Below are 23,473 nucleotides of genomic sequence, written 5' to 3'. Positions count from 1 at the left end.
GTAACCCTTCCCGCACCCGTGTGTTGTCAGTCCCGCAGGCTAGAGTTCCTGCGCCAGCTCGGGGCCGAAGCGCAGCGCCTTCCGGCCGGCGGGCTCAGCTCGGTACTTCCCGGCGCGCACTCGGTTTTCGGCTCTTTCCGGAGCCACTCGCGGCTGGCGGCGGAGGCGCTCTCCGAGCTGCTGCAGATGTCGGACCCGCAGGCTGAGGGGCCGGGCTTCTGGAGCCCCGTAGCCGGTCGAGAGCCGGCCGGCGGCGTCGGGGACAGCCCGGGAGTGGAGGGAAGCCAGGCGGCCGCCTCAGGTATGCAAGGCCTGGGCACCAGCGAGGGGGGCGCCGCGCGGCCTCAGGGCCCCGCACCTCTGCTGCAGGCTCGGCCGCGGGCTGCTCTACCTGGGCAGCCCTGCGCTCGCGGAGTTCCTGTTTTCGCTCCTGCCGGGGCCCCGCTTCTCCGGGCCACGACCCCCGGCCGCCTCGGCGCCGCCACCCCCTGGGCCCTGGTCTACACTCAAGGTTCTTTTCTACTCCAGTTTCGAAACGCCTTGGTTGCTGCCCCGCTTCCTTTCTCGGATCAGCCCAGATGGCAGTGACAGGGCTGCTCCGCCCCGGGCGTTTCTTCGGCTCGGCTTGTCTGCCGATCGCTCCTTGGCTGCCGACCCCAACCCCACCGGCCTCGCTGTCCCACCTCTGGCTCCCCACCCCGATCCCCACCTCTGTCCCCAGCCCCCGCTTTCTACGCGCCTCTGCCCCCATCCCACTTGGCTGTAGCCTCCCTGCCCCTAGGCCCCTGCCTGGCCTCCATCCTCTCCACCTCAGAGTGGGACCCGCGGCTGGGGGAGTTGGCCCAGGGGTCTTCTGAATGAACGTAGCGGCCAGGAAATAGCGGCTGAAATAGGAACCTGGGCGACCTCCCCCATTCTCCAGGACCCTCCTCTTGTTCAGGACACTCATCTCCATTTCTACCCACTCAAGCTCTTCAGAGTCCAAAGGCAACGGGGTGCACCTGTCACCGTTTTACCTCTCGGGACTATGATCACCACACTCGTCGCAACTGAAAGCGTGCTCTTTTGAGAAGGCTAAGGGGAGAGAACTGGTCTCACTACGTAGCAAGTACAACTTCCCTGTCCAGGTCTGAAATGAAAATAGACACAGTAAAGCATAGCGGTAGAGGGGGTTCCACACTACGTGGGTTGGAGTCTGAATTTCCAGTTTACTAATTAAGTGACCTTAGTAAGTCACTTCTCTGTGTCTCGGTTTCGTCCTCTGTAAATTGTGGGTACCTGCCTAATAGGGTTACAGGGTTACATGAACCACTGTGCGTGAGGCCCTTGGTGCCTAGCCCACGAGACACCCCGAACTGGTGCTGTCCGTTCTTGGGGGAAGGAGAATAAGGTCTGCTTTTGCTCATCTAAACTCCGTGTGCTGTCACGAGTGTTCCTGGCTGTGTATGTCCCAGCACGGTGACTTTTATTTCTATTCCCAGTATCTCTTATCTCCTAAAGCTGCTTGGGTCAAACACACATCTTTGAATCACCCAGCTTCTTCCCCTGACTTTATGTTCTCTTAAACATGTCACAACAGTTTGTCTTTTTTCTTTCCTTCTTATACAAGTAAATTCAAAATTGATGGCATGTATTTAACTTTATAGCAACAGAAAATTGAAGCCAAATTTTTAAAAGATAAGCAAACGAATACTCCGAAAGTCTCATAAACATCATTGCGTGTGTCAATATTTTTGAAATAAGGATTGTTTTTTACTTCCCTTTTGCATCTTTGTGTGGTTACGGCAAACACACCCAAGCATTTAAAATGGAAAGGCCCTGGCTGGGTAGCTCAGTTGGTTAGAGCGTCATACCCATATGCTAAGGGTGGATCTCAGGTCAGCAAGAAGCAACTAATAAATGCATAAATAAGTGAAACAATAAATCACTGTTTCTCTCCCTCCCCCTCTCTTTCCCCCTCATTCTAAAATCAATAATTTTTTTTAAAAGTTCCATATATATATTAGAGGGTAATGGGTTTGTCTCTGAAGGCTGTACCCTCCCCCCACACCCAGTGGGTTCCTATATGCACTTTTTCCACCCAGGACATTAGTAGAAATACTTATGGTTACTTTCTCCTCTTGCCCTCAAAACGCAGGGTGAGTGTTGATTTCTATTTATTTCATGCAGGGGTTTGTTATTTGTATTTTGGAGCAGGATCTTCTCCTTGAGGTAGGATTTGTTGCTAATAAAATAGCTAATAAAATAACAGTAATGACAGCTTACATTGCTTGCTTTGTGCCAGAAAAAGCAATGGGAAAAGATTGGTTTGTATTATCCGACTTTCTGTCAACAATCATTTTTTCCCCATTTTGTAGCTGAGAGAGGTTAACTTACTGCCCAAGTTAGCTGTGGAGTTTTACTGTCCCTGTGAAATCATCACCTTGTTATGGTGAAATTTACGATAGTTTATTTTTATTGGCCATTAATCAAGTTTTAGTTCTCCAGGGTATGGTCTTTGCTCTCTAGGTGTTTTTAGTTTGATGAGGAACAAAAACCAGCACTTCAAAACTTAATATAATTGGGTGTTTTTTATTATGGCTCTTGATGTACTTATCTCCCCCTCCCCCAAGAATCCTGTTTGAGGAATAGGATCTACATATCTTGTGTGTCTCCTAGAGCCCTTAATGTTTTGTCCTGGAGGTTCTGTGAATGTTTCCTGGATTGTGACACAAAATCTCAACATAGAGATTTGGAGAAGCACCACATGATTATGAGGAATTAGGGTTGAGAGAATCAGGAATATTCCTTGGGTTAAAGCAGTAGTTCTCAACCAGGAGCGATTTTGACTCTGCTGGGAGACTCTTTTAGTTGTCATAAGTCCTGACTGGGGATGAAGAGGAGGGTTATTACTATCTAGTGGGGTAGAGGCCAGGGATGCTGGTAAACATCCTACAATGCATGGGACAGCCCCCACAAGGCAGAATTATCAGTAGTACTGCTGTTGAGAAACTTTGAGTTACGAGTTAAGCTGGGTTGGCCAAGCAGTGTGGAAATCTTGCATTTGGCTTGGCTCAGAGTTTATAAACTTGGAGTAAACTCAGATTAGGAGTTTGATTGGATCCTTTTGCTACCTCCTTTGGAAAAATGATCTAATGCGTAAGCAATAGAGGCTTAAGAATGAATGAAATTGAAGGCGGTTTCTGTCATCCTTTCTTAGATAGAAAACAGCAATAAGAAATGAGGTTGGCCCAGGCTGGTGTGACTCAGTGGACTGAGTGCTGGCCTGCGAACCAAAGGGTCACTGGATCGATTCCCAGTCAGGGCACATGCCTGGGGTGCAGACCAGGTCCCTGGTTGGGGACATACGAGAGGCAACCGTACAGTGAAGTTTCTCTCCCTCTCTTTCTCCCTTCCTTCCCCTCTCTCTAAAAACAAGTAAGTAAAATCTTAAAAAGAAATTATCTAAGGTCTTAACTCTTTAAAACAAAAAGAAGTGAGGTTGGACATTTCAGTTGTTATTGAATTAAGGGTTTTGATTTCTCCATGTATCATTCCTTCAAAGCAGAAATTTGTAATCATAATAATAATCACTTGTTTTTTAAAAGTGTTCATGTTTGTTAGCTAAGGTTTTGGTGATAAAGAAAAGTGTTTATGTTTTTCTAAACTACGCTTTCCAGTGGTCATAGTGTTCTTACTGTTTTATGAGCCGTAATTGTTTTTAATAGTCTTTTATTTGGGACACCTGGGCTCTGCAGGCCCCAAGAGGAGAGAGATAATTACTCTTTATATAGTGAAACTCTCTGAGGCATACATGTTGCATCACTTAGAAGAAGGTTTTTTTTTTAAACAATTAGAAAGCTTTGGGAAAAATAAAGAGCAAAATCTGTTATGACCCTGAAATCAATAGTAGAACTTGTTTTGGTATATATGACCCTAAGAGCTATTGATGCATTTAGACATTAAGGACTGGAAACAGAGCTGATGAACTTGTTCATGGTCTTAGGTAGGATTTAGAGCGGTGCAATAAGTCTTTCTGCAGTGACGAAAATGTTGCATTTCTGTAGCTATTTCTATTTTAAATTTAAAAATTGGTAGCTACCATATGGGATGGAACAAAAGAGTAGAAGTCTATGTGAAAGAACCCTTATTTTTTTTTGCTTTCTCTTATAGTTTCATGTCAAAACGCCCTATAAATTTGTCTGCCCGTGGGTTATTTTTTTTTCCTCACAGTGGCGGTGTTTTTATGGTGTTGAGATAGCCAATCAGTCCTGTCATAATTCAATCCATAACATAGAACCTAAGGTTTATAATCTGACCACTCAGGAGCATATCCCACTCATAAGGGCTGAGGAGAAATTGGATCACATGGTCTCTGGATTTGTTTGGAATATAAACTCAGCCAATTTCTTTTTGTTTGAGCCTCTTGAGTTTATAGCCACATAACCTGCTTTTGGTTCCTCTGCACTTGAATGTAGTAGTGCAGGCTAATTATCTCTGTGCAGCCTGTTTAGTGAAAGGGAAGTCCTATGAGACCTGTTCTAAAGAACTTGGACTTGATAGTCAAATGCTTTAGTAAAGCCTACTTTTTGGTTCTCTTTGTAGAGAAAGTATAAGTACACAGTAAATTTAAATTTGTAGCATGATCAGAATGTCTGAAATCATATTCTGGTAACAGAAAGAAAACACATATTTTAAAAATAAAAAATAAGTCATTTGAAGGAAAGTTCTTTTTTTCTGTTTCTCCTTTGGCCGTTACTTATACATTGAGTTATTCTTGAGCTTCCATTTGCCCTTCTTCATTCATTGTTTTTAAGACCATGGCCATTCAGGTAGCACAGTCATATTTCTGCCACATTAGAGAACACATTCCAATATTATTTGATTATTATTTTTTCTTTAAATTGACATTTAAAATTTTGTTTCATTCTAAGTAATACCTGTGACATTGCTAGTTTGCTGTACCAGTTTTTCCTAATACATATTAAAATAAATACATACACATTAATTTAAAAGACATTTTCCCACATACTATCTAAATTTGCAGAACTTGTCCTGGGTTCTCTGGTCTCTTCTAGGAATACTTGTAGAATTGGTCTGTATTTGGCTGACATATTAAAATTGTCTTTTGCTTCTTTATAGTAGTATAAATTTCTTTAAATAAATTTAGGAAATTAAAAATCTGTGTTTGTAATTGTTTTTCCTTTAAAACAAGACTGCATCTTCTACACTTCACACTTCTGGAAATAAACCTTGGTATTTCTTCCTCCTTTTTTTACTTCCTGCCTCTCTGAATCCAGTTACAAGTTGTTTTACCAGCAGTTCTTACATAATTTAGCATATACCTTTAACCTTAAAAAATTAAAAGCAGTATTTTTTCACTTTTTTTCCTGCATACATTAACCTGTTGAGATGCTATGAGAAGCGGCTCTTAATGTATGAAAAATGCTCAACCTAACTCAGAAAATTGTAACTACACTGGGTATAGTTTGGTATCTCACTTTTTGTAAATATGTATAGAAACTAGCACTGTCATGCATTGCTGATAGCAGTGTAAATTGGTACAGATGCCATGAGGGCAATTACTTAATATCCACCAAAATGATAATTTATGCCCTCATTGATCCATTTCTTCTAGGAATTTATCCTATAGATTTATTCATGTGTCTGTTTAATGACACAGACACAAGGTTATTACAGCATTATTTGTAATGGTAAAATATTAGAAAGGACATAAATGTTATCAACAGGGAATTGGATAAATACATTATGGAATATCTAGTAAATGAACTAGATATTTCTATAGAAAAGAAAGGAAACTTTTCATATATAGTTATGGAGAGGTCTAAGATGTAAGTGGTAAAAACAGAGGGCATAGTCACATATCTAGTATTTTCATTTGTGGAAAAAAGAATATATGTGTGTATCTACACACGTACCTTTTTTATATGCATGAAATATTTCTGGAAGACTACACAAAACTTAAAAACATTTGTTGCTTTGGGAGGTGGCAGCTGACACAGAAGAAGGTTTTCACTGTATATGTTTACGCTTTTTGAATTTTGAATACATACCGTGAATATAATACCTATTCAGAAAAAATATACCAATGTGTTATGAGATTTTTCGCTATGTTTATATTGTAAGTTAGAGCCATTCTGTACCTTTCTATTACCTTTCTGGTCATCAAGAACTGATCTTTTCCTGGCCTTTTTCTTTCAGATAAGATTTGTACGAAATATAGGTCATAAATCTCCTTAGGGATTAATTTTATGTTATTCTTTAACCCAACTACGGTCTTCCATTATTTTTGTGCCAATTTTATTTCTGTCTAAAAATTCAACCTTCCTAAAGTTTTTATTATAATGTAAGAGACAGGCTAAATCAAAAGGGGATAGAATCATTACTTAGATATCTGAGCTCATACTGTTAGCCAATGACAGAAGGAAAACCTTTAAAATTTCTATTTTGTTTACATTTTATTCACTAAGGTATCTTTAAACTGAAAAAGGTAAAGAGGCAGTGTAGGTTTCTGCTTTGAGTAATGGCAGGCTAGGTGACTGATCAGTTCTCCCACTGGAGAGAATTAGAAAATAATTGTCGAAATATAAACATCTTCTTGAAGATCCTGGCGAGCTAGCCAGATAATGAAAATTTACCAGGCTATGATCCATGTCGGGGCAGAAGTATAAAGGTAGAGGACGAAAGAAGAGATTCCATGGTGAGGCTCCTTTCTACTCTGAGGTCATGTGCTGGATTCCTGAGTGGGGAGGCTGAATGGAAAGGCTGTGAAAGTGCCTTTCTGGACTAAGGCAACAGGGATTAATGTTCAGGACCAGTCAAGCAGACGAATCCTGGTGAATCCCCTTTCCTTTGGGCTAGGACCATGAAAGGCCGTATTCTAGAAGTAAGGGTAAATTAGAAGTAGGCTATTGCAGGGACTACAGCTAAGCTTCAGAAACATCTAAATTCGTATAATTAGATTAAGGTTAATCCAGGGCGCTTGTGCTCCTGGGTATGTGGAAGAAGCAAGGTAAATCTTCTCTGAAAGATCACTGTCGGCTTCAAATCATTTCTACAAACAGTTCTGCAAGAACAGTTTCTGCCACACGGCAAAATGACTAGATGGATGGGAAGAGACAATGTGAACAAAAATCAAAGAAACAACAGTGAAAGTGGATCTGTACAGGTACCAGATTCTGGAGTTACCATAAAGAGACTTAAAAATAATTGTATGTATTATTGTTGAAGGAAAGAAAAATTTGAGGTTTTTTGGCAGATAATTGAAATTTATAAAAATAGAACCAAATAGAAATTCAATAACTGAATGAAAATTAAGAAATTCAACTGATAGGTTTAACAACAAGTTATTACACTTGAAGAGAGAGTAGTGAGCTGGAAGAAAGGTCAGAAGAAAATATGTGTAAATGCAACAGTGGAAAATTCAGGAAACAGATAAGAGACATAGAGGATATGAAGAGAAAGGCTAATATTTGTATGATTGGCGCCCTAGAAGCGAGGACTCAGAGCAGGAATGGACAGAGCAATGTCCGATGAGATAATAGCTGTGAATTTTCCAAAACTAATGCAATCTGCACATTCAAGAAGCTTTATGTACCCCAAGCAGTATCAGTACAATGAAATCTACAAGAGGTATATATTAAGTTAAAACTGATATAAAACCAAAGCAAAGAGACGATATTAAAAGTAGAGAAAAATTACAGTTTACCTTTAAAGGAATAGTGATTAGGCTGAAAGCTGATTCTGCGCAGAGACTGGAAGCTAGATTATCTTTAAAATAGTGAAAGAAAGTAACTGTTGATATAGAATTTATTTTTTCAGTGAAGACTTCAAGAATGAAGATGAAATAAAGATATTTTCAGACAATCAAATAAAGGGTTTATCACTTTCAAACCTGCACTAGAGGAATAAATAAATCTTTCAGGCAGAAACAAAATTATCCCAGATGAAAGGAAAATTGCAATTTAATTTCACTCATTAACATAGATGCAAAAAGTCATCAATAAAATATTAGCAACTGAATCCAGCAATATATATGATGAAGTTGGGTTTTTCTAGGAATGAAAAGTTATTTTAATATTAAAAAAAAGTCAGTATAGATCACCATTTTATTACACTAGAGGATAAAAATTATCAGTTTAATAGACACAGAAAAAAGTGTTTGGTGAAATTCAACCTCCTTTTATGATTCAAAACTTTTAGCAAACTAGGAATAAAAAGAAACTTCCTTAATTATTGAATAAAGCATATCTACAAAAAAAAACCCTACAAGCAACTTCAAACTTAATGATAAAATTTGAAAGTTTTCCTCTTAAGACTGGGAATAAGACAAGGATGCTCACTCTCACCACTTACAGTTTATTATTTTACTGGATATTCTAGCTGGTACAGTCAGGCAAAAAAAAAAAAAGATAAAGATTAGAAAGAAATCCTGTTAAATCTGTTTGCAGATGATGACTATGTACCTGGAGAATCCAAAAGAACATACAAATAAATTACTAGTTACTCATAATAAGTTTGGCCAGATTGCTGGATACAGATCCAATATGCAAAATCCCTTTGCATTTATAAATATCAGCAACAACATTTTTAAAAATTAAAATATTTACTATAGAGTAAAAAATTAGAAATAAATTTCACAAAATGTATTTAAACCTTTCTGCAGAAGGTTGTAACACATTAAAGAATATCTAAATAAGTGGAAGGATGTAACATATTCTTAAATTGAAATACTCAATATTGTAAAGATGTCAATTCTCCCCAACTTTACTTCTACGTAAAATTCAATCCCAATAAAAATTCCAGCAGGGTTTTGGTGGGCTTTTTGGGTGGAATTTGACAAGCTGGTTCTAAAATATATGTAGATGTGAAAGGCCACAAATAGCAAAGACACTGGTAAGAACAAGATGGAAAGATTTGTTCTGTCAGGTATAGAGACTTAGTTTAAGGCTTTACATAATAGTCTCATAGGCTCTAGGAATAAAATAAAAGCCTAGAAACAGAATCCTTGATTTGCAACAAAGATTGTACTATAGAGTATTGGGGGAAGAATGGTAAATGTTGCTGGGACAGGTGCATATCCTAAGAGGAAAGAGAGAAGGAAAGAAAAGAAACCTGATCCTTCTCTTACACACCACACACACACACACAAAGTCCACTCTAGTTGGATTGTAGATCAAAACGTGAAGGAGACACAATAACCTCCTAAATATAGATAACATAGGATAATATTTTCTTGATCTCAGTGTAGGAAACGACATCTATCTTGATTAACTTATTTAGGCCAATAGTGTAAGTTTTCAGTTAAAAAAAATGGAGTGCCCTGTTAAGGTACTATGTCAAGAAATATTATGTCCTTATTAAAAGATTATTGTTTCAGTGAACTCTGCATGGATTCAAACACATCTGAAAAAGTTGTCCATTTAAAGTGCTTTCCTTAAAATGGGACAAAGTGGAACACCTAAATAAGGCCAACATGGCCAGAGATCATCTCAGGGATGTTTGAGATAACTGGAGGTGGTCAGCCTGGGAAGGAACCTGCAGGAAATGTGATAGCAGGCTGTAAATATTTGAAAGGATAATGTGGGGAAAAGTGATCAAATTGCAGGGTTTATTAGGAAGCAAATTTTACTTAGGTCGGCATAGGGAAGAACTTTGTATTCTCGTTATCGCTCACTGGAAAGGGCCTCTTCACGGAGTGGCGGAGACTGGGGAATATCTTAGACTCAGTTTTTGTGTTGAGATGTGTAAATTAACCCTTAGTCCTTCCCCTGTGAGTCTCTCTTTTACTCTCACACCACCACACTCACAACTCTCTGATACCAGAAGTGTGGGTGTTTACCCGCACCAAGCAATTCCGCAACCCCAGCTGGGTGTCTGTAATTTAACTCAGTTATGACACTCTACCTGGAGATAGGCTCAGTCCCACAAGACTGCCCCCCACCCCCACTTCAGACGTCAGTGTGAAAGTAGTAGGTGCCCGAGTTACCACGGCTTCTGTCCTGCTTGACTACAGATTGACCCATCTCCCTCTTGGATTTGATTATGTGTTAGACCAACTCGCAGAACTCAGGGAAACACCTTCACCAGATTATTAAAGGCTGTGGTAAAGGGTACAGATGAACAGTTGGATGAAGAGATACAGAGGAAGAGGTCTGGGAGGGTCCAGAGCTCAGCAGCTTCTGTCTCCGTGGAGCTGTGTGCCTTTGTCTCCCAGTAATGGATGTGCTCACCAACTTGGAAGCTCTCCAAATCCTGTACTTTTGGATTTTTATGGAGGCTTCATCACACAGGCACAATGATAGATTATTAACTCCATTTCCAGCCCCTCTCTCCTCTCTGGAGAATGGAGGGTGGGGCTGAAAATTCCAAGCTTCTGATCACAGCTTGGTCTTTCTGGTGACCAGCCTCCGTTCCAGGGGCCCACCCAGAGTCACCACCGGAACAAAAAGCATTCATATCACCCAGGAAATTCCCAGGGATTTAGGAACTCTGTCAGCAGCTAGGGTCAAAGACCTAATATTAGAGCAAAAGATGTTCCTCGTGTTCTTATCAGGGAATTATAAAGATTTTAGGACTTCTGTGCCAGGAACCAGAGGCAAAGACTAATATATATTTTCGCCCTGGCCCGTGTGGCTCAGTTGACTGGTTTGTCATCCTGTAGCCAAGAGGTTATGGGTTCAATTACCGGTTAGGGCACATACCTAGGTTGTAGGTTTAATACCCCGTCTGGCCACATGCAATCCTCAGTCCAGGAGCATCCAGGAGGCAACCAATCAATGCTTCTCTCTCGCATCAATGTTTCTCTCTCTCCCTTCCTGTCTCTCTAAAAGCGATGAAGAAAATGTCCTTAAGTGAGGATAATATATATATTCTATTATCTTACAAGAGGAAAATTGCATGGCATAAGCTCTTTTTTCTATGTATGAGAGTATGAATTGATGAAAAGACAAATACGTCTTATTTACATACCAAAAATGAGACTACATTAAACCTGGATCACAAAATTTGCCTGTCATTTGCACTTTTATGTTGCTACCAAACTCTGAAACTTTCAGGGTTTGAGGTTTACTGTAGTAAGTTGTATTTTGAATTAAGAAGTGAACTTTGGGCTTCAGTTTCTTGCTGTCTTAGCTAGAGGAAGTTAAACCAGGGGTTATCTAAATACACACTGAACCATGTAGTTATCTCAGTGCTCAAGGAAAGGCTAAATGAATAAACTACAGAACTAAGTAGCACCTAATGGTTGTGAGCCTGACTGCCTTGGTTTGAATCTTGTCTCTATGCCTTATTTTCCTTACCTGCAGAATGGCAATGGGCAGTGCCAACCATAGGGTTATTGTAAGCTTGGGAACATAGCTTTCATTATGCATTTCACCTTTGTACTCTTTGAATGTGCTTAACAGTATTCGATAAGTCATTGGAGAATGAGTAAGTGAATGAAATTATAGAAATCTTTTTCGTGATCTTGAATACAGTGGTCTGAGCTTGTTGAATGTAGAGGTGGCATTTTATACTTTGGCACTGAATTCCAGTTCGTTTATATTGTATCTCACTCTGCCCTGTATTTTCTGCCTAATTAACCATCTGCCTTCTGAGAAACAATGATTCTGAATTAGGATTAATTCTGTGGGGACTTGTTTTGGAAAATGAATTTTTTTTTTTTTGTAAATGGGTTATGACTATCTGAGAATACTTGGATGTGATGACTTGAATAATTTATGTACTGGGCCTCCCTGAGTATCGAGTTTATGCCCAGAATGTTTTTGGAAAGGGAAAGTTGCTTAAAACTGCCAGATTTTTTATATTGTTGTTTATTTTATTTTCTATTATTTATTTATTATTATTATTTTTATCCTCACCCGAGGACATGCTTAGAGAGGGAAAGGGAGGGAGAGAGAGAGGGAGAGAAACATTGATGTGAGAGAGAAGTATCTATTGGTTGCCTCTTGTACGTGCCACCGCTGGGAATCGAACCCGTGACCATTTGAGTTTGGAGATGACCCTCCAACCAACTGAGCCACACTGGCCAGGGCCTGCAAGATTTTTAAAAACGATACAAGATAATTATGATTGTGTTCTCTTTTAGATATTGAATTTTTCTTTCCATGATTTTCTAGAGAATGAAGATCTAGAAGACACCAAGGTCACCTCTCCAGTGGCTTCTGCCTCTGACCCAGAGCCCGACTCCTCACCCTCCAGGTAGGGACAACAGCTGCTTTGGAGAAAATGCTTTTAGAGCTTTTCTCCTGAGAGAAGGCATTGGTGAAAGAGGTGGGCAGCGAGTTAAGGGGGAAGACAAGTTGAAGTGAAGGGTATGAATGGTTTTGCCATTAAATAATCAGCCCTTAAGTATATTTAGGGGCAATATCAGCTCTATTTCAAGTTATAAAATTTTCTTTTACTCTCAGAGGATAAAACTGTAAGAAATAGTGTAGAGTCTTTATTTACATTCTCCTGAAGACTAGGTTCAAATGTGAAAACATTTGAAGTGGATCCCAGGTGGACTTCCAGGTGAACGTGTGTTTGATTTTTACTCATGAATGCGCACGCGCGCGCACACACACTCTATTGGAAGCAGTTTTTTAGTATGTAATTTTCAGATTAAACCATTATGATGACCTTCAAGTTATCATTCTTAAATTAATTTTCCTCCCCGTCCATTTCATCCCCCCACCGTCAGTGATATCAGAGTGTATAGCAGAAAGGGAAGAGTTGTACTGAGCCCTAGAATGAGTGGACACATGAAACATTGTGGAATAATTAATGAAAAACTATTTTGAGAACCCTGAGCTAGTGGATATTATAGTCCCACTAATTAGGGAATAGTACAATGTCAGGTAGAACCTATGGTTTTCATGTCTCACACAAAATTGATAGTGGGAGAATGTCAGGATATTTTTTAAATCTGTTACCTCTTGAGTAGAAGTTCTTTCTTCTTACCTTTGTATATGAAATAAAACTCTTTCCCCCAGAATTCAGTTGGTGATAATAATATAAGCCACACTCTCTTGAATGTTTCTCTGTAATAATGATAATAAAATTATTACTTTTTGTTGAGTATTTATATTTGCTCAGTACCATTCCAGGTGTTAAGCTGTTATCTCATTTGATTCTCATAACAACCCTCATTAAATAAGTTTAGCTATTGTTTTTTTTTTTAAGATGGGGAAAACATAACAGTGAATTCAGTAATTTGCCCAAGTTTACCCAGCTTTAGGTTTGTTTGACTCTAGAGCTTATTCTCATAAGTAGCAGTAGAAGAGTTTTGAGTTCTATGCTTAGAGCTACTAGGTTACTATATATATATATATATATAACTCCTTTTACAAGGTGCAGTCTCCTTAAGGCTTTATTTGAGACTATTCATGTTCTCATCAAATCTCCTGAGGAGAACTTTCCATCTTCCTGCCACCACCCTTTTTCTGTGGATTTGAAGGATCTTTGAGGGATGGGTTTTGGCACAGAACTGGTTTTTTTCTCCTCAGAATAAATACATTTTTTTTGAGTGAGGATTACTCGTATGGAACATTCTTAGAAAAAGAAATTTAATTTTAAAGTTTCGTTTTTAAAATCCAGTGTATGAAGAAAAAATGTCCAGCGATCGTGACGTTTAGTGTCTGAAGTTTAGTATTGTATTTGTGTTTTGTATGTATTAAAAATAGAAATGGCACAACTCTCGATCGTTTGTAGTGAGGCTGGCTGGCCAGGCGGGCCCCTCCCTTTGGAATGGCCTCCCTGTTCCGGGTCAGCACGACCAGAAGGCTTACAGCGGAAATTTTCCCTTTACATGGCTTATCATGGACATCAAGTGATTTGCAATTTATCTTTCCCAAAATACCCTTCACTGATTCTTTAGAGCATAAAATGCTAATGTGAATATTAAATTTATGTGGCTGTTGTATGTCTTGTTTAAAATATTTTTTAATAAGTAGACCCCATATTTGTGCAAAGTAACACACACAAAGGCAAAGAAAAGACTAAATTTTAGATGTCATATACAGTAAGGGAGGCTAATGGTCAAATTAACTGTTGTAGTCTCCATTCCAAATATTCCTCCTTTGTTCCTAAACAAAAATTTATTTATTCATTTATTTATTCAACAAGTAACAACTGGGTGTCTACTATGTATTCATTCAGAAGACATTTATTGAGAGCCTACTATGTACCTAGCACTCTTCTAGGCACTGAAGATGCCACAAATGAACAAGTAGGGGGTGAAGGGAATAGGGAACTAAAACGTAATTGGGGGGAAAAAAAAACCCAAAAAACTGATAAAGAAAAAAAAATGAACAAGCGATCCAAGGCCCTGGTCTCATGTAACTTATATTCTAGTGAGGGAGGCAGGCTGAAAACAAGTATATATTGTATTTCATAGAATCTAAGTTGCCACCAACTATAATATGAACTGCTATTCTATGTACCAGCAAGTAAGAAAGAAATGCCAAAGATAGTCTAATAAGAGACCCCGCACACAGAGCTTTGGTTCAACAAAAGCCTGCACCTTCAGTGAAAAGATAAACAAGGAGAAAAATCCCTCTATCCAGCCAAGGACAGCAAGAAAGCCGAGTGTCTCAACCTTGGCCCTGTATGAGGGCAGGGCAGAACAGGTCCTTGAGAATCTGAACCACAAGTCTAATCACCAGTTTGTTTACTAAATTCACTCTGCCAGTGTGGTCTAAACGAAACCCTTAAATGGAACTTCAAGTGGACTCCGTGGGTAGCACTCCTGGACTCTGGCAGAAGCAAATGCAAATCTCCTGTGGAAGGACTCCATGTCAGTCCAGGCCCAAGGCTGTTTGAAGACAGCACCAGTTTTTAGGTTGTCCCATATTTCTCTTAAAATCTGAAAACAAATATGCATCTTTCAGTCAACAAAATATGGTATATAATACGTCAGGCAGTAATGAGGGCAGCACAGAAAAGGGAAGCCAGGGAAGGTGTAAAGAGAGATGGGGCCAGGGAGGGGAGAGCCATTTTATACCAGACATCTGGGGAGCCTCCCGGAAGTCCTGGCTGAGCAGAAACCTGAAGGAAGGAAGCCAGAAGGTAACTGAGGGAAGAAGATTCTAGGCAGAGGCGGCAGCAGATGCAAAAGCCCTCAAGTGGGAGAATGCTTCAACTGTTTGAGGATTCTTAAGAGATTCAGAGGTCCTTGTGCCTGGAGTGGACTGGGCAAGGCGAGATGAGATCCTTCGAGGAGAAATGGGGTCAGAGGGCAGAGGGCGTTAGGGTTCCATGTGATAGGCTTGGCTGTAGATACTGGGCAAACAGAGGGGGAAGGCCAAGTTCTTCAAGCTCACCTAATGGTGAGAGAGGTAGTAATAAATAGTGTCAAGAAACAAAAATGGACCATAATTTCTGGGCTAGAGGATAAACTAGGCTCACAACACAGACCGATTTACAATTTACACAGGATTACCCAAGCAAACCCGTAAAAATCAACAGTACCCCACAGCTCTGATTTTCAGAGTAACTACCTCTTGTTTGCTCTGAGGTAGGTTGGAGTGACTTGGGTATTCCAAACAATGGCTCTGTTTTACCTAAAGAAAAGGTAATTTATGAGATAGAAGTGGTTTCTCTTGTGTTGGAAGGAAGGAAGGGAGGAAGGGAGGAAGGAAAGAAGAAAGGAAGAAAGGAATTTAAAAACTGATGATCTCCAAAATAAGCCATCTGTTTCCAAGGAAATGATGCCCTAAAGCAGCAGTTCTCAAACCTTACACCCCAAGGAACTTTTACTTATGTGGGTTATATCTGTCAGTATTTACTATAGTAATTAAAACTGAAAAATTAAAAAGCTATTGATTCATTTAAAAAGAACAATAACAAACTCATTACACATCAATATAAATAACATGTTTTTAATGAAAAACTTTTTTTAAAGCAAAAATAATTTAGTGAGAAGAGAGATGTTATAAATCTCTTTAAATGTCTGCCTTACTAAAGGCAATTAGATTCTCAGATCTGCTTCTGCACTCATTTCTGTTGCAATATCACATGCAGTCTCTCGAAAATGCCACTGTACTCTGGAGAAGATGAAAATGAAGAAAGACAAATGGTATTTTAGAATTACTTTGAAAAAGTTTTGGCCTCACAGACTCCCCTGAAAGAGCCGTAAGGACCCAGGGTCCCGGACAATATATTGATAACTGCTGCTCTGAAGAATCCATGCCACCTTTTGTGGGGAACAGAGTCCCAGGGGACCTAGGTGCTGTGTTCCAGTCCTGTCACTTCAAGCACTTCCTAGTCTCTCTGGAAGCCTGGGGAAATGGAAGAGAGCATAATTATTCCCTTGCTTCTTTAAAATCAACTACTCAAATAGATGTGGTTTAAGGCATCGAGATGGTAGATTAATGTGCGTAAAAAGCAAAGAAAGCAATTACCTTTTTCAGTTACCCCGTGAATTGGGTGCAATATGGAAATCCGTGATAGGGCTGCAAAAGGTAGGGTGTGGACTGCAAATGCTGAAAGACCGCTCCTGGGCTAACTGTGGACAGGGATTGCCTTGCTAATCAGTTTGCGCTTCCTTTGTTTTGGTGAGCAATTTCTTTGCTTCTAACCAGTTGCTTTATGTGTACTAGAGTCATAACTCTAGTATGACTGGGGAAACGATTTGTTAGGGCAGAGAAGCTAATACATAAAATGTGAGCCCTCAGAGATCACCCAGTTCAACCCTTCATTTTACACATAAGGGTACAAGGGCCACAGGTGTACAGTCTGTGGAAGCAGAAAGCCTCGTCTCATGAAATTTCAATATCTGTCACCTCTGTGTATCAAAATGTGTATCCCCTCTGTCATGATACATAGGGAATACATTAATTTTTCTAGCCCTGGCTGGTTTGGCTCAGTGGATTGAGCGTCGGCCTGCGAGCTAAGTGTCGCTGGTTCGATCTTCCAGTCAGGGCACATCAGAGAAGGAAAACTCTGACTCCAAAAAACCTCCGCTGCCTTGCGGCATACCTCTTCAGGAGAAAGGCTAAGGGAGTAAACCCCGACAGAAAATCCGGAGCCGGAGTCCCTAAGGCGGTTTGACGTTGTAGTCAACACCGGCAACTCCTGCGGCGCACCTGAAGCCAAGCTGTATTGACTCCGTCTTTCCCTTGGACCCTTCAGCTGCGAAGAGAGGGGGGGTCTGCTGCATGGGCAACAGCAGACCCTCCATATCACCCTGCCCAGGCTCTGTAGCTTCATCGCAAGATGTCGATTCAACATGGGAGGAGACAGATACCGTGTCACTCCCGAGTCGGACTGCACAGCCATTCTCGGCGGTGCAGATAGACTCTTAAGAAGCTACACCATCGTCTCTCGAGATGGACGGCTGCCGACGACGACGACTAGAGTCATAACTCTTGTTGAAATTTCACGTGGGTCCCAGTGAGGAATAGAACCAGACCTGCAGTTGGTCTCAGATGACGAGCTATGTGTTTGCCATGGTTCTTGGAGCCTGGGATGTCGCTTCATCAGCGTGTTGGCCCTCATATACGGTCACCGCTTTACTTTGGGCCAGTTTAGCCCTGGGCAGTGGTCAGCTAAGTTGACAGTAGACCTAATGCCAGAGGAAAGCAGGGGTTTGGGGGTGCGTCCTTTGCAAGTTGTTATATTTCTGAGTTTCTCCAGGGCTATTGTGCCTTTTTAAAAAGAGTCCTTGAACTGACCTGCTGTCTTTCTCCGAGAGGCCTCAGACGGTGTCTCCAGTGAGGAAGGATGCTACGGAAGATCAGCAGAAAGCAGCCTTGGAGGCTCAGGCCTTGGTGGGGCAGGAATTGCAGCCTGCAGACCAGACCCAGGTCCTCAACAAGGTGGGGAGCACATTCTCACTCTCTCTTTGAAAAGGAGGTGTTTATGGCACCAGAATTTAGACACATATGGATGGGCTGGAATTAGAAAGCACTGTGAGAGTGGTTCACAGATTCTCTTTGCCCTCTCTGGGCATTTCATTTTTAATTATTCGGAGAATGATCGTGTGTGTCTCCCACAGGGCCCATCACTGTACTAGCACCCAGTAGGTACCTACTTAAAAAATGAAGCATTAAAGTGAATGTTTACATATTGTCTAAAATCCTGTCAATGTGAGAAGGCTTAAACCATTGGACTGTGTTTTAGTCTTACTTTTCCTGTGCAAGATCTACTCAGCATTTATGGTAAAGATTCCATAGAAATGGTATCCAGAGCAGTGGTCTTCCTGCCATGGAAGACTGGGTTGTTTGTATCATTATTAACATATATATTACAATAACAAATGGTATTAGTGTCAGTAAAGACAGTGGCAAACATTATCATTATAATGTTTTATAATGCATTTGAGTTTATAAAGCATTTTACCCACAATATTTCATTTATTCCTGAGAACAGCCCTGTGAGTCCCCATTTTACAGATGAGGAAAACTGAGGCTAAGAGCTGTTAGTGACTTTACTAAGGCTTTGTAGCTAATAAGTTATAAGCTAAATCCTTTGGTTAGCCTTCTGGAAAATGAAGGACTCAATTAAGCAAGTTAGTCACAGTCTGATTCACCTCATTTGGCAATGGAGTTAAGAACTGAAAGACTTATTCTCCAGAAACAGATAGTATGGGAATATAGTCTGGGAGGGCTACAAAATTTCTTTCTTTCTTTCTTGCAAATATTCTAGTCTCTTAACTGGACCGCTGTCTCACTGATGTGTTTTCCCATGTTAGCAGTAGGTGTACTTTTTGAGTTGCCTGCTATCTGCTTGGAAAAGGAGCAGAAAGTTAAGGCATAATAGCGTGAAACAGAGGAACACTCATCTGAGTGATTTAAGGTGAGACCCACTAGGGGGAGACTGCAGGCTCCTGCCGTGGGTCATCATGGGCTTTGAGTATTGAGTGTATTTGTACCTCTCCATGCAGGTTAGATGTCTAGCAGCAAGTACACTATTTAAATGCAAGTCCTGGGGCTGGTCTAAGGGGAAGTTATAATTATTTACAGAATGTGGTAGTGGTGGAGACAACCAATGGGATAAGACATCTAAGGTGAGCCATGGATGAGAGAGACAATAAACTGGATTCTGTCTCTGTAGCGCTTTGGTGAATTGATTGACAGTGGTCTGGAAGTGACCTTCGAATGGGAACTGTAGCAGGAGGACCGTGTGGCACAGTGGGAGTTGACCTCAACCCTGGGTGCAAGCGTCGTCATGAATGAAGCTGTGGGGTGGTACTGTGCAGGCCGAGGGGATACCAGGACATGGCCCAGAAACACTACTGATGCAGATGTCAGTGAGCTTTGAAGATGTTTGCAGGCAAGGATTTTCTAAAGTGTCTCGAGTAGGAAAGTTGCAAAAGGTAGGAGAGAACAAGAAAGAATCTTTAAATTAGGGAACATTTTGGTGGCATTGAAATAGTTAGAATTCATTAGCAAACCTGTACCTGGAGGAAAGAGAAGGAATAGTGAATAGCACAGTAGGCTTAGGGTTGGCAGAGTGGAGGTAAGAGGGCAGTGTGGGCAGCCTTCATTTGGAAAGAGGCTAATTGGACTCTGCCACTTTAATACGTCCTCTAACCGGATTTCTGTTGTGCAGATGGCCAAGTACCAAGCTCCACAGAGGTCTGGGGACATCGTTATGATCCAGTCTGAGCACACAGGAGCTATAGATATTCTTTCAGCTGATTTGGAATCTGCAGACCTCCTGGGGGACCACAGGAAAGGTGAGACCCTTGGGAGCATGGAAGGTGGTTTTTCTGTTTCCACTGGGTACTTGAAGAAAGGCAGAGAGATGGAAGGAAAGAAAGTGACTTCTGAAAGGAAGTAAAAAAAAAAGAGTGCAGTAGAAATAATGTCTTTGACTGTGACAACCTCCCTAAGCAAAATGCCAGGGATGGCGGCATTTCCTTTTGGTTCCTCAGTGCTAAGCTGCTTGTCCTTTCAGTCTCCCCACCTCCGATGGCACCTCCGTGCATCTGGACCTTTTCCAAGATGAAAGAATTCAAAAGCAAGCTGGGCAAAGAGAAGAACAGCTGTCTGGTGGTGAAGCGGGGTGAGGTGGTGACCATCCGGGTACCTACCCACCCAGAGGGGAAGCGTGTCTGCTGGGAGTTTGCGACCGATGACTATGACATTGGCTTTGGAGTTTATTTTGACTGGACCCCTGTAACCAGCACTGACATAACTGTGCAGGTCAGTGATTCCAGTGAGGATGAGGATGAAGACGAGGAAGAGGAGGAGGAGATTGAAGGTAAATTTAACTTGAACATAGTGTGCAGTTTCCTTTCCGGGCGCGACCTCGTATCTAGCGACCTGTTAGAGTGCAGGCGAGGAGTCCCGTTGGGCATCTCCCGCTGAGTTGAGGGTGCAGGCCAAAGCCAGACCCTCAGAAAACATTCTGGCAGGATCGGTATTGATGCCTTCTTTTCCTTCTGATCAGTACCTGCTGTCTCCCCAACATCTTGAGGACAGGGATGGGGCAGGGGCAGGGAAATGGGTGGGTCAGTGTTGTTGTATATAGAGGGAATGTTTTTCAGATCACATATAAACCTGAGATGATTTTTCATTTATTTTAGTTTTATGGTATTTGCCTGTATTCTTGGCCTGGAACCAAACTGAGGGGTTACAATTTGCTAATTGCACCCATTCTCAACCCCTCCCTCGTCCCCCACCAAGTGGTCACAGCTGGCTGATGACTGTCGTCTTCTTTGTTTTATGTCTGCAGCAGCTTTAAAAGTAGTCTCTGGGCTCCCTTCCAGTTGTCACTCGCAATTACCTCCTCAGGATGGCCCTAAGGCATTGGGGGGGGGGGCACAGGTGATATAAGAGGAGGTTCTAAGCATTAGCTTTATTCTTTGGTTTTCCTATATTATCTTAAAACCAATTCCTTAACTTGCTTCTTCATGGACAAGCAAGTCTGCAGGAAAATCTTAAGGTAGTTAGGGAAGAAGAGAACCTCATATGTTACTAGCTGCTCTTTAGGAGGCCAAGTTCTGGGCACTGTACAGCGTGTTTGTCTGCCCCTCCTACCATTAGCTAGTTCTTTCCCCTATTGAATGAAAGGATGTGAGAGTCTCCTCCTCTAAATGTCTTTTTCTTTCCCTTGGAAATGTCCAGACACTTCTAGAGCTAGGTAGGCTCTGCCAGGTTAAACCCTTGTTTCTCAGTGGAGATGTTACTGGTATTTGGGGCGTGATGCCTGTTTGCTGAGCAGGTCCTGTCCTGATGTTTAGCGTCCCTGTACCCTTGGATCACCCAGACATTCCTGTAGGAAGGCAATAGCATCACCGCTGGGTGAAAGCCACTGGTTCACCTGGTCCATTCTCTTACCTTCAGGTAGGACTTCTGTGTGGTCTCTGAACTCATGTCCAAACACTCTACCATTTTGCTCATGCAGACCCTGTCCCAGCTGGAGACGTGGAGAGAGGCTCTAGGAGCTCCCTGCGGTGTCGCTATGGTGAGGTCATGCCTGTGTATCGGCGGGACAGCCACCGAGACGTGCAGGCTGGCAGCCACGACTACCCCGGTGAGGGCATCTACTTGCTCAAGTTTGACAACTCCTACTCCCTGCTCCGCAACAAGACTCTCTACTTCCACATCTACTACACCAGCTGAAGGCCCGTGGGGACCAGGCGGGCAGTGTTTGCTGGCTGGAGCAGGCTGCCAGCTGGTGCCTCTTGTTTTGGATCAGCAAGAGCTTGAAGTTTGAGCGTGGGGCTCCTGACCCTCACGCCCTGCCTGGCAGGCCTGACGTTGACCCCATGTAGCTTTTGCCCTTCCTTGGCTTCTGCAGATGGTGGTGTAGTGCCCTGGTCTGTGGTCCCTGACTCACACTCTTGCTTCAGACTCCAGCAAAATATGAAGGTGCCCATCAGTCAAAAGCCTAAAAGCAAGTTGGGTGTTCTCTTTAAAAATAGGTTTGTCTTGGTACAGGTGTATCATTCCAGTTGCTGCTCTCTCCTTTCCCAGAGCCTTTACTGCACATGCGTTCGGTGGTGCCCACTCTCTTTTTGGAAATGCTGGGAGAGGGAAAAGCATGTTGTCCGTGAAGGAACCCAGTTCCTGCCTGGAGAAGGCTCTCCCAGCCTCTCACCACTGCCATATTCCCGCCTGCCGCCGCTGCATGGTCTCTAGCACAGGCCGGGAGCCCGCACTGCCTTTGACGGGTGTTATTAGTCCTGATGGTTCGCCCCTGCCTGTTTGCCTCCTCTTATCCCTTCCCTAGGCCTGTGTCTTTGCTATCACAGCAAGAACTTCCATGCAGTCTTCAGTGGTGATCAATGTATCTAGGGTCTTCTGGGAACAAAAACTGCCTTCATCACTTCCTGTTTCAAGAGGTTGTGTCTCTTACCAAGGGCACTGGTGGTTGAAGGGGAAAGGGTGGCAATAAGGCGCTGGACTGATGCCAGAACCCACATCTTTGAAAGTCAAGTGTTACTAAAAAAAAAAAGTTTTTTTTGGTATAATCATAGGACTGTCATCTGAGAGAGAGAGTTTAAAAAAACAAAACAAAAAAACAGTCCAGATTTCCCACTGCTTTCTTCTTTCTTTAGATTAGGAACCTTCTTTGGAAATTTTGCTTTGGAACCAATCAGACTTCCAAAATGTCTGTATTTAGGTTGCACTGAGGGCTTAAAGCTTTTGGTGTTCAGAGTTTCTTAGGAAAGATGGTAACGAGCTTCACTGTTGCTGCGGGTTGGATTTGTTCTTTACCAGGCCAGACCTTGCATTCCCTTGGCGAGGCCCAGGAGTGCCGCAGGGTGCTGCGCCGGTGGCCCCCAGAGCGGCAGGGGGCAGGGCCTCAAGCAGAGGAGGGACCGCGGCAGCTGTGGGTACTTCCTTGCTGCTTTTTTCTGTGTCAAGTCTGTTACTTCCTCAGCATTTTGAAGAATGATTAGATTTATTTATTACTTTATTTATTTTTTTAGCACATTTCTTCTTACCTTTGAAACAGTTTCCATCTGTTCCTTAGAAGGCTTCCATCTGCCCTGAGCCACTGAAGCCGCCTCTTCTATGGAGTTAACGATGATTTTAGGAGAAGCTGGGAAGTGATAATGTTCCATTCCTGCAGGTCAGTCCTGTGATGCTTTGGGAGGAATCTGCCTCTTCTGAGGGGGATCATGCTAACCTACCCCGACATTCCCTGTGCGGCATTCTAGGTTGTGAGAAAATCTGCCCGTTGGCCCCGGGTTGAGTGCAGAGGACTTGACTAGCTAATCAGATATTCTGTGGTTTCAGGTTGTCGAAGTCTTTTGCCTCCTCTGAAGGGTCACCCTTCTTCGGCTGTTTTCTCTGGCCCATTCCTTCCTGTGTGAGTGCCTTGCGCCAGGCCTCCCCTCCATACAGGAGCAGGAAACGGAAGAACAGGGCTCCTCACAGCAGGTCTGCGGTAGCAGCTGCGTCGTGAGCAAGGGCGACACACCCCGCACCTTCCATTTCCCTGGGCGCAGAGCCCGGAGCAGGGTGGGTGGGATTTGGTGGGCTGCCATGGCCTCCCGTTCTCTGAGCAGCGTCAGGCCGCCATTCTTTTATATCTG

At 42.3% G+C, this 23,473-nt stretch overlaps 1 protein-coding gene across 1 annotated transcript; it reads left to right on the top strand.

Annotated features, from left to right (window-relative positions):
- Positions 1–152: 152 nt before the first annotated feature.
- On the top strand, positions 153–23,399 carry TMED8 (transmembrane p24 trafficking protein family member 8). The gene is made up of 6 exons (XM_090271232.1): positions 153–301; positions 12,120–12,201; positions 17,675–17,798; positions 19,534–19,660; positions 19,882–20,187; positions 21,334–23,399. Exons 1-6 carry the CDS (start codon positions 187–189, stop codon positions 21,549–21,551), a joined length of 972 nt encoding a protein of 323 aa, XP_090127358.1. The 5' UTR covers positions 153–186; the 3' UTR covers positions 21,552–23,399.
- The last annotated feature ends 74 nt before the right edge of the window (positions 23,400–23,473 follow it).

The sequence above is a fragment of the Furipterus horrens genome, unplaced genomic scaffold, assembly GCF_987537825.1.
Source record: "Furipterus horrens unplaced genomic scaffold, mFurHor1.1.pri manual_scaffold_3, whole genome shotgun sequence".
NCBI lineage: Eukaryota > Metazoa > Chordata > Mammalia > Chiroptera > Furipteridae > Furipterus > Furipterus horrens.
Note: the sequence above shows the minus strand (reverse complement) of the source record. Positions and strands in the feature narration are given on the sequence as shown.